Source organism: Morone saxatilis, unplaced genomic scaffold (genome assembly GCF_004916995.1).
Source record: "Morone saxatilis isolate NCDOM2014 unplaced genomic scaffold, NCSU_SB_2.0 Contig0, whole genome shotgun sequence".
In the NCBI taxonomy this organism is placed as follows: domain Eukaryota; kingdom Metazoa; phylum Chordata; class Actinopteri; family Moronidae; genus Morone; species Morone saxatilis.
In genome coordinates this window covers 20,090,382-20,102,197 of record NW_023339650.1, presented here as the reverse complement: position 1 = coordinate 20,102,197, position 11,816 = coordinate 20,090,382, and the positions used below count along the sequence as shown (strand labels likewise).

Below are 11,816 nucleotides of genomic sequence, written 5' to 3'. Positions count from 1 at the left end.
GATGAGATGAGATGAGATGAGATGGAGGGAAGAGAAGATGAAAAGGACAGGAAAGGAAATAATAAGAAATGTGCAATGAGGTGAGGATGAAACAAAAGAGAAGGAAGAAGATTAGACAGTTGAGAAAAGATATAAAAAGAATGTATAGGGATGAAAGGAAAAAAGAGAAGAGCATGAAAAGTAGGACAGAGAGGAATCAAGAAGAGGAGATGAATGTAAGAAAGATAGGACAGGAGAAAAGATGAGAGGAAAGTAAGTTAGGAAGCAAATGAGATTAAACAAGGTGAAGTGAAAGAGGAGTGAAAGGGAGAAAATATGAGAAAGGGAAGAAGAGCACACAGGGAACTTGTAGAGACAGGAGGGATCAGGAAATGTCAGGAGGGAGAAAAGAAAAAGAAAGGAAAGAGGAAAAAGGAAAGAAGAAGACCAAATCTTGAATATGATGATTTTTTCTACGTCATTATGCAGATGACTCCTCGCTGTTCGTTATCAACCACATCAGTCAGTACACACACACACACAGAGTTATAAAGACAATGCCTCCTTTCTCTGAGGAGATGATTGACAGGCGGAGGGGTCATCAGAGGTCGCGCTCAGGAGACACCTGTGGAGCCTCGGATGGACCAATAGGACAGCAGTGTGTCATCGCCGTGTCATCAACACCTTCTGTCTGGTGCCGGTGTTCAGTGTGCTCTTCACTCAGCTTCACTTCTTTCTTCTCGTCTCCTTTGTTCTTCTTTTGTTCACATTTTAACCCTTTTTCCATCTTCTCCTTTTTCTGCTCGCCATCAGTTCTGTTTTCAGTTCTTTCTTTCTGTTCTCTTCATCTTTGCTGTTCTACACATTTTCTCTTTTTTTGATTGTTATATTTCTGTTTTCCATTTTCTCTCCTCTTTTCTTTCCTTGTTTTGTCTTGTTTTTATTTCATGCTGTCTTCCTTTTCATTCCTTTTCATTCTATATTATGCCTTTTTCCCATTTTGTTTTTTAACTTATCTAGTTTTTTTGGTCCTATTTTCCTCATTTTAATTTTAACTATTTTCTTCTATTAATTGTAAATTTCTCTAATTTGTAGTTTTTAATCACCAGATTTTTTTTACATTCCTTATTTTTTCTTTATCTTGTCCAACTTTTCTCTTCACCTGTAGTTTTTGCTATTGTCTTGAGCTTTCCTTTGATTATTTTAATTCCAGTTCATCTTTTTGTCGTCCTTACATTTGTTTTATTTTTTACACTTTTCTCTGTACTCTTGCCATTTGTTTCTTTTATTTGCTTAATTTCTTGCATCAAATTAATTTTTTTCCGCCTTCTTGCAACCCATCATTACAATTAGCTTCTCTTTTAGATCCATTTTTGCATAGATGTTTTGTAAAATTTTGCGTCGTCGTTCTCTTCCTGGACCAGCTTCAGATGCCGTCGTGTTTGTGCATCCCGCCCAGTCGTCACCCGCAGGAAAAACATTTTCCCCCCGTCTCATATTCACACATCCTCTTCTGATGAATGCAAGTATCTCGTATCATATGACATGTGATACAGGAGCCCGTGGGGTGATGAGAGTTTGTCCGGGCTTTGTCATGGTAATGACGGCGGTGGCGGCAATGTCCGACTTGGCTTTTGTGTCCCGGACGTTTCCTCTGAGTCTGATGGGACGAAGCCTCAAAATGGCCTTAAGTTGTTAAAACTCTTTAATTGAAATGATTAAGACATGAATGATTTTGTTTTCGGTAAAACAAAAATTTCAGTCTGATGAGACATTATGTTTTTACACTGATTAAAATTTAGACAATATCTATAATATATCTATTATATAATCTATATAACAGATATATTATAATATATTATATAATCTATATAATACCTCCTTTACTAGTAATAGTTTAACCAAGACTACTGATAACTGAAAGAAGAATATTGTATAATAATGTAATGTAATAATATAAAATTAGTTTTAAAACTAATCATTAATAATAACAATAATAATAACAATAATCTGAATTTATGCTTTACGTAAAGCTAATTAACTAAAGTGCTTAATGTTATATGTTGTTTGTAACTTTATTGATGCAATACTTCAACAGTTCCAGAAGATGTTTCACAAAACACAAAATAATAAATGTAATAATGAGACTAAAATAAAAATAACAACTTTAAAAGGTAAAATATTTGGATGGGAATATATGACAAACATATTCATGACTTAATGCTTTGACAAATTCTCTCTTCTAATTGTAATGATTTTAATCTTAGACTCACTGGATGAAAAAAACCTCCTTGCATTAAACAAGTAATATGGTTTGTATATTATAGATCTTATTATTTAAATAATTAGAATAAAGTTAAATAAGTATTGTCTAAAGCAGTGGATAGGTGCACATAAGAAAATCAAATCAGAAGTTGAATTTATGCTCACTGCCTCACCGGACATGGCAAAGGTTTTTTATATAGATATATATACAATTTATATATATATATTTTATATAGAAGAAGAATTAAAATAACATGCAATAGATAGCTAGCAAATAAAGTTAACCAAAACTATAATTAAAGAATAAAAAGAGCCTTTGAATCAATGTTTTTTTAAAATATAAAATGCAATAAATGAGCCTGGATTAATAATGATTTACAGTTATTTACAAATTATATTTTCCTTATAGTTAAAATTAGTATTTTAAACCTTAAACAATCAATTTTGACAATGTTTGATTGATCTGTCGATACTGAAATGTACTGAAGACGAGGAGGATTTTTTTATGAAGTCAAAAATAAGAATAAATTGACTTTTATTTGTTTAACTTCTTTCAAATTTGAAGCAACAAAACCAACTCATATATTTATTTCTCTAGATTTTTAGGTGGAGAAAGATCACATTTATCTCTCCTTCCTGTACAGTGAAATAAGAAAACATAAAAACTATATAATAAAAATGTATTAAATGTTTATGCAAATTTCTAATAAAATATCTCTTCGTAGTGGATTCAGAAACACGATATGTCAGCGGGTTCAAGCCTCCTGTCCTCAGATCAATAATTATCATTCCACACACTTTATATCTTTACCGCACACGTAACTGAACGCTGTGAAAGATGGATTACCCAGAATTCTTGAGAAACAGACAACCCTGTCATTTATCAGCCACCTCGTTTAGAGCCAAGGCGGACGCACGCCGGCGAGACTGTCGAGGCCTCAGTTTATATTTTCTACCTGAGCAACAGGAGAGAAAAACCTCTTCACAGATAACAAAAAAGGTCAAAGTTCACAGACAGAAGAGTGCAGAGAACTCAAATCTGACTTTCTTGTTTTTTTTATTATTTTTTTAGAAAAGCAGTTGTGCATTATATAGTTATATTTATATTTAATTATATAGAGTTCTTTTATAATTTTACATTTTCTAAAAATGTCACGTGATCATTTGAACAACAAATTAAACTAAATTATAATTCTTTTTTTATATAAAAATGTTGAGCCACCTTCCTAAAAGATTGAATACTCGACCAGACACCAAAAAATGGTTCACTTGTTCTCCACTCTAAGCATAAATTAAAAAGTCGACTTACTAAGTTATAGTCTGGACACATTTTACAAATCAAACTGATAATTTGAAATTACAATTCCTTTTTTTATTAGAAACAGCTGAATTTTGAACCATCTTTCCAAAATAATGATTGAATTTGGATTTTACAATTCAGTATAAGCAAAAAAAATAATAATATAATAATAATTAAAAAATAAATAATAATCTTTTGTGAATTTAATCATTTGATTTATTGATTTATTTGCCCATAAATAGTAAAATATGAACATTTTAAATACTTTATTCATCATGTAAAATGCCTCGTGAGTATTTAAAGAGGTTGCTGAAATAAACGAGGAGTGAATGAACATTTAAAAGAAAAGAATTTAAAAAAGTAACAAACTTCGTTGACATGATTCACAATGTGTTCATGATATTTTGTTGTTCATACACACGTTTGCAAAGACGAGTGCAAATTTAGTGCAAAACCAAAATAAATGATCTGAACAAACTTTAAAGAGTTTGTCAGTTATCAAAAAAAACCCTCTTCTAGTCTCTCAAATTCTGCTAGAAATCTCTTTCAGCATATTTAAAATATTGAAGAGGGAGCAGCTGCATGAGGCCTCGTGGTGACATGTATAGTGTGAGAGGTGGCGGGTGAGGGGACACGGGGGAGACTGACTGACCCCCATTCAGACCAGGACGGAGCTGGTTGCTAAAGACTGTCTCTCAGATAAGTTTACTGATCCAACGTCGGAGAAATTGAAGAGTCAAAAACAGAGGAAAAGAGTGATGAATAACAATAAAATAAACTTATAGATGAATATATAAATATGAATAAATAGGATATATAAACTGTAAGATAAATAGTGCAAAGTAGCTGTGACAGTGTGTGGAAAAGTTTTTAAAATAATATTAAAATAATATGCAGTACACTACAGATAGGTTCCAATAAATTAATCAGAACTGTAATTAAAGGATAAAAGAAGCATTTGAATCAATGTTTTTGGATATAAAATGCAACAAATGAGCCTGGATTGATGGTTTTTATTATTATACAGTTATTGATATCTTTTGCTTCATTAAAATGATGAGTATTTTACACTTTTTTATTTGTGCTTTTTCTTTATTTTCCACAATTATTTATTTAAATGATGTGTCAACAAAACTAAAAATACTCAATCATCAACTGTCTTTTATGAATTTCTCTAGATTAGATGTATCTCTATCCTTTACAGTGAGATAAGAAAATATAATAACTATTATATAATAAGAAGTTTATAACATAATATTTAATAACCTCAATGTTGACTCAAAATGAATTTAAATGTTTGAAAATGTAAAGAAACCCTTCCAATATTGTAATAATCCATACAGGTGATTATTCTAATTAATGCTAATTATGCTAATTGCCCAGCAAATGCACGTTAGCATCTGGCAGTTTCTAAAAGCTGCCGACCCAAACTGCACATTTCTAACGTAACCCGTGTTCGCGGCCCGTCTCAGCCTCACCTGCAGGTTGCTGTTGCGACGGCGGGGGCTGCACCGGCGTTTGTTCAGGTTACACCTGGACGAGCAGTCGAAGAAGTTACAGTCGTCGTCGCTGCTGCAGTTCTGGTCCAGGATGTCCCTCATCTTCGGCTCAAAGAACGCCATGTCCACGTCGATCGCTACTACCTGCAGGGGGCAGCACAGAGACACAACGTCAGCCGGGTATAAGAGGATATATCAGGCTTTGATTGGTTGTCGATCCTTTGCTCGTGCAGCTAACGTTAGCTGACACCTCGGTACATTACCGAACTGATAGTTTTTTAGAGGAAATACATAAATATGAGGAAGCAAACAGCACCTTGATTTCCGTATCACTTTAATTATTAGATTTTAGAGTTTTTAACATCAGGTTTTGTCTATAAAATCCGTGGAAACAAACACTCAGCTGTAGCTGCTGCAGTGGCGGACCTTACAGCAGCTCTGGTTTTACAGCAACATTTAACAGTGTTGGCATTATAAACAGGGACTTGTTAAATCTGTTCCATGTCAACACTTTTATAGGACTGAGCCTGCTAATACCATAAGAACAATAATGAGCCTCTGGTTTACTTGACATTTGTTAGAGCAACAAACACCACATTCTGGCTCTGCGTTTACTGGGTTTTTTCTCTTTTAACTGCTCATTTTCCACTAATCATGAGTCTGATGTGTGAGAGATAAAACAGTTTAGATTCAGTTGTGATCTTTGGCTGGAGTCCAGTACAGACCTGACATGGTGTTGAATGATGACAGTCTGCTGCGTAAACTGTAAAACCATCTGATAATGCTGAGAAAACAACTGCAGACGTTTGCTTGACTTTCCCAGAGCTGCTCTGTCCAGACACCGGTGACGCATTTAAACTCTGCTCTGATTTATGACTGAAGGAAAACCTTTCTTTGGCTTTTATTTTAAGAGCTAAAATAAGCAACTTTCATTTTCATATTACAGATTAATAATGAAGGATGTTTGATTACAGGTGATTAATGTTCGGCTCCACCTCAAAGAAAACATGTAGCTTTATTTTCAATCTGGCAACCCATCGCTGTCGTCTGACGATACTTCTTCCTCTGTGTGCTGGTCGTTGTTTAGAGTCCGACTATAAACTTGAGACACGAGATAACCGCATTCCAGATCGCTGTAAACAGGTATCTGCACATGAATGTAGGCACATGTTGCATTGCATTTCGGCCTCTTTTGCTCTCCATTCTTGTTTATAAATGTGACTTTATTTTCAAGCATGCTCCTTGTGCAGCTGAGTAGAGCGACTGAAACTGCTGCTTATCTACGTCAGTGAATAAGGGATTTATTTCCATCAAACCAGAGTTTGTGTACCATTGTGTGGTAAACCAGTCAGCTGGTGCTCAGTAGTCTCGTCATCTTTAGTTTGTGATCAACTCAACATTATAAAATGGAGGGCAGGCAGACGTTTTTCCAGTCTGAGTTTAAAGTGTTTTTTTAATCTCCAACAAAGAATGGGGAGCTGAGCAGAGCGAGTTCTACACGACATAAAGTAATAAAGTATCATAAGGTATCTGGCCTCTAACGAGTAAATTAAATGTGCTTTTTAAGTAGAGTTAGTGCATTAATAATGCAGAGATTTATATAGCAGATGACCTTTTCTAACTTGTCGGAGGACTTTAAGGTGAAGGGTTCTCCCTGAACTGCCGAGCTCCTCACGGACTGTTTCAAAAGGTGAATGAAGATTTGTGTGCGTGTTATATACAGAATGACCTTCTTATTCCCAGCTGCAGGGTCACACCTTCTGCTTCTGCCTGAAAACACATCTCTTCAAGAAAAACCTCACGTAATCCACAGTCCTCCACTCCATCTCCACTCTCTAATAGCTTTTTTAAAAATACATCCTTTTATCTCTTTTCTCCCAGCACCCTTGCTCTTATTCTATTCTGTCAATGTTCATTACAATCACAGAAAACATTCAGACGTGCTCTGTGTTTTCCATTGTGAGTCATTCTGGAGCCGAAGGTCACCAAACTGCCTTAAAGTGAATCTAAACTCAGAAAAAATCTCACCGTCAGGTCCTTCCTGATGGCAAAGTTCTCTGGTTTGATGTCGCAGAGGTGCAGTTTGTGGGTGAAGTCATTGTCAAAGTGCCACACCATGTCCAGAAAACTCAGCGCGATGCGATGCACCATCTCCCTGGCGGTCCACCTCCCCCGCGCCCCCTGCAGCCCAGAAACAGCTACCTCCTCCAGGGAGAAGATGTTCTGGTCCCAGGCGTGGCCGGCAGACAGGTACTCCACGGCGTAGAAATGACCACAGGAGCCCAACACCTTGGCCACGTGGGTGCTGAGGTCCTGCAGCACTCTGGAGAACAGAGGACGGGAGAATGATAACGGTCTTAATGGCCAACGGGACAAAGTGAGAGTGATAATGTGGTATTTTATAGAGTGTCGATTCTTTATCCTTGAGGTTGAAATGTGATGATGTATTTCTGTCACTGCAGCCAGATTTTGGTGCAAACATCAAAACCTTTCTGAGAAGCTACACAGGATGAAATTATCCCACTTTCATATTGTTGTGGGCTCAGAGTTTTAGCAATGCTAGCAGCATAGCTCTAGATATGCTAATCAGTTCACCACTTTGTGCAAGCAAGCAATTCAGTGTTTCAGTCAGGACCAGGAATTCATGGTGCTCAGAGGATGAATCCTACTGACTACTACGATTTCTTTGGAGGATTTATTTGTGTTAACTTAAATCCATCAATCAGTATGTTCGCATTGTTAGCTTGCTGTCGTTAGCATTTGTCTCAAAGCAACAATGGAAGCACATTTTTACTTTTACTGCGTCATCAACTAACTGCTTTTATTATTTACCTTAACACAGTTTAGAGTAACAAGCCTCATTTTCTAACTGGAAAACACTTTGTATGAGCTGCAGGCTACAGTAGATTGGTGTATGAGCTAATAGCACACCCCGTACAGGTCAGACTAATCCACACGAGTGCGTTATTCCCCTCTGTGTTGTCATCCAGCCTCCTCCCATCTACCGCACACACACTCAAACACACACAAACACAGTTCTTTTTTTACATCCTTAACTCCATTTGTCACCGCAGCTCTGTCTGCAGGCCTCCAGATAAGCAGCAGCACAGGTCACCTCGCCTCGTCGCTTTTATTTTTGGACTCGGTGGAGTTTTGGCTTCCAGCCTGTTGGGCTGTCTGAGCGTCTGTGCCCTCAGACTGAAAACAAAGCTGATGTCTTTCTCTTTTCGTCCTCCAGCTCTGCCCACAGAGGTCCTTACATTTTCGAGGACAATACGAGAGAACTTTCAACTTTTGCATGAATACAGAACATCATATTTTCTTCTCTACTCCATATGGTCTTCATTTTATTTCCCTGATACTGTAGAATGAATATGGAGGGCAGGTCTCTTATCAGACACACCTCGGCTGTGTTACTCTCTCTTGCTTTTAAGCTGCATTAATATCTGCAGCTGTTGTGGTTTGGGTAGATTAATGTGCAGTTTTAGGACAACTCAGTATTATATATTATTGGTCAGCGCTATATTTGTATGAGATGTACGACTGAGATCCTCTGTGAGCTCTGGATAAATGAATGTTAATTTTGAGTCCATGCTCACAGTTGAGTAAGATTCATGTGAAGTTCTTAGCATGAATCTTCAGAATAATTTAGCTTCTCCATATCTGACGCCCCGGCGCCAACTGACCAAATCTCTTTGAAGCACACCTTCTTCTATCCTCGCTGTGTTAAAATCTGACTTTAAAAGTTGTAAAACTGTGTGATATATCCTGATATACTCTCTATAGAGATATAGACTCTTACCTGAGAAAGGTGTACTCCTCCTGCTGCAGCAGGGACCACAGAGAGGTCAGCTCCGCTCTGGAGTAACTCTTGTCTCTGTTTTTCAGCTTCTTCCCCCAAAGTTTGGCCAGATAGCTGTTATTTCCTCCTCCTCCTCCTCCTCCTCCTCCTCCTCCTTCCTCATCCTCGTCTTCCTCAGCCAGGCCCAGAGAGTTTCGCACCTGAGATCAAATGAGAGGAAACTTTGGTACGCAGAAATGTTTAAAAATGTACTTTACACACATCAGAGTAAATCCTGTGTAAAGTCCCTCCAAGAAGTTGTGATTTCAACAATTAAGGAGAACATGTCGAAAACATGACACCAAATTCCTGATGCAGTGTGACTTACTTCCAGAGTGGCGTAGAAAACCACATCGAGAGGGGAGAGCTCCTCGGCTGTGTCCTGTTGGAGAAAGAAAATCAATGGGGAGCAATTATTGTAAATTATTTACAATGTACTTTGATTTGGAGCTAAGTCGAGCGTCACTGGACCAAAACTAAAAGTTCAAAGACAGACGTCACCTGGTAGTCCAGTATTCCCAGTGGCTCGTAGGAGGAGAAATTCTCCAGTTTGGACTTGAGGATGACGGGGTTTCCTCTCCAGCGCGCCTCGATCACCTTCTTCCCATTCTCGTAGTACAGGCAGCGCTTGTACTCCACCAGGCCGAGCACACACAGATCCTCACACATGTCCCCCTTCACCGAGCCCTCCCCGAACTCCAGACACTGTACGGCAGAGCGGGAGGGACACACAGACAACAGGTGTTAATACACACCTTAAATACTAAGCTATAAATCAGCTCCCAATGGGACCACCAGTCACTGTGCTGTTCTGTAGTTGAATATGTGAAAATGCACAATGAGGTGTCCAGATGAAGGACATTACTAGACACACATTTGCATGTGGACATTAAAAGTTCACAAGTGTTTGCCGGCACAACATCTAACCTTGCAATCTGTGCATTTGAGACCAAACCACAGTGGTACCGAACCCCTCAGTGTCCTTTAAGAAAGTACTGGCAGCGCTGGGGGTGTGACGCAGCGAGGAGACGCTGTTCGTTACAGAGCGATGGCGGCTGTGAAAGAGGTTAGCGTAGATGCTGCTAGCCTCAGTTTTATCAGAACTGGAGAGTATTTGTTCAAAGAAAGAAGAACGACACTGAAGACTTGTGAAATGTTTCTCCTGACTGACTTCAGTAAGAGTTTGACTATGTTATATGGTTCATTAATCTGATTGGTTTAAATTCACAGATTGCACAAACAACTGGAAGTGCTAACAAACATAATTACTGTTAGGGGAAGCCCTAACTCAAACACAATGATTCCTATATTCAGGAGATTACACACGAATGATAACACACCCTATGAATATAATATTCAATTTCTGACAATAGATCTTTAACTGAAGTCTTTAGAAGAGTGTTTTTATATTTCAGTCAATGTGAGGAGACGTCAGTACAGTGGAAACAAGTGTTTCAAACAGTTTCATGTTATTCTCTTAGCAGACAGAACTAAACACAGACTGACATCTCTGGTTATTAATGGAAAATGAAAAAAAACAACAACACTTCTTTTATAAAATGCTAAAAGTACGACAAGGTTATTTTGGCTGTTTCTCTTTATGAGAAGGAGTTGATTCTACGTCTCAGTGCACACTGAGCACACACAGATACGTATATCCCGTCCTGAGCAGCGTCTGAAGGGGTCCGTGTCCAGAGGTGTGAGGGATGAGGTTGAGGATTACCGTTGTTCTGGTCAGGGATTACCCAGCTAATCCTCGCTGTGCCCACATTCCAACACAAACATCAGTCAGTAAGCAGCTCAGAGACTAAATCCAGACAAGCTTTACAAACACCTGCCGGACTGTCGCTGTTGGTTTATACCAGCAGTGATGCATCTGTCAGCCCTTTGACCACACTGCTGTGCAACGGCAAAAACACCTTCACTTCAGCTCTGCTCAAAAAGAACATCAGAACATTCAGCATGGATGTGAAAGAATATCAGCCAATTTTGTTGTTTTTTGGAGATAATAGTTGTTTTTTCTTTGCCTGAACTTACAAACCCCTAGAAGGCATTAACATCAGTTATAATAAAGTGTTAAAGAGAACTGTTGCAGCTAGTTTTTAAGAACTAGAGGTTCGTTGGTCTCGAGGTAAAATGTTGGTGGTTTGGAAACGCAGACACCAAAAATTAAGGTAATAAAGATCACATTAGGCTACAAGAAAGCTTGAAATAAACAGACAATATACTGAAATGACCTGTTACCTAGTTTAGGCTTACTGCCTGACAAACAAAATCAAACTTGAGTAAGTGATTAAAAGAGGGTCAAAGGTTTTTTTGTATTTAAATAACTAAAAACACAAAGAATTGCCACATTTCCAATATTCTGCATCTATTCATTTATCTGGACAACAAAACAAAGAAAACACTCAACACAACATACTATAAGGAGTTCAATCACACCAGAATTTACATGTTTTATGAAGGAGTGCTATCATCAAACATCAGGATTTAAATCATCAGTCTACACCAGAGTCAACGAGGTAATACGAGTGGATAGAAGAGGCAGGAAGTGTGACGGACAGAAAGACAGGCAGACGTACACTGAGGAAGAAAGACGAGCAGACAGATAAGAGAGACAGGTATGCAGACAGGGTTAATTGGCCTGAGATAGAGAGAGAGAGAGAGATGACAGCAGACTGGTGACAGACGATCCTCCATCTTTTCAGCATCAGTTGAAGGGGAGAGTTTAGATAATGTGGACAGTTAGCCCTTCATCTGTTTCCTGAGCTGTAAACATCTGCAGATGGTCTATAAATCTGAGACAATGTTCATATTTCAAAGTGCAGCTGGATCCTTTCTGGTCTCGAGGAGGATCAGCTGCTTCCACACACCAGACACCGTTTCATACGCCACACCAGCAGGTTCGATTCCTAAGTCCCGCCCCTTTCTG

At 38.2% G+C, this 11,816-nt stretch overlaps 1 protein-coding gene across 2 annotated transcripts in view; it reads right to left on the bottom strand.

The window, feature by feature from the left end:
• dipk1c (divergent protein kinase domain 1C) overlaps positions 1–11,816 on the bottom strand; it is a 37,779-nt gene that overhangs the window by 1,615 nt on the left and 24,348 nt on the right. For both annotated transcript variants that reach the window (XM_035655526.1, XM_035655518.1), the window contains exons 3-7: positions 9,386–9,589; positions 9,213–9,266; positions 8,846–9,045; positions 7,072–7,366; positions 5,023–5,187 (exon numbers count right to left, since the gene is read on the bottom strand). In XM_035655526.1, the coding sequence (XP_035511419.1) occupies positions 5,023–5,187; positions 7,072–7,366; positions 8,846–9,045; positions 9,213–9,266; positions 9,386–9,589 (918 nt within the window). The remainder of the gene's footprint in view (positions 1–5,022; positions 5,188–7,071; positions 7,367–8,845; positions 9,046–9,212; positions 9,267–9,385; positions 9,590–11,816) is intronic.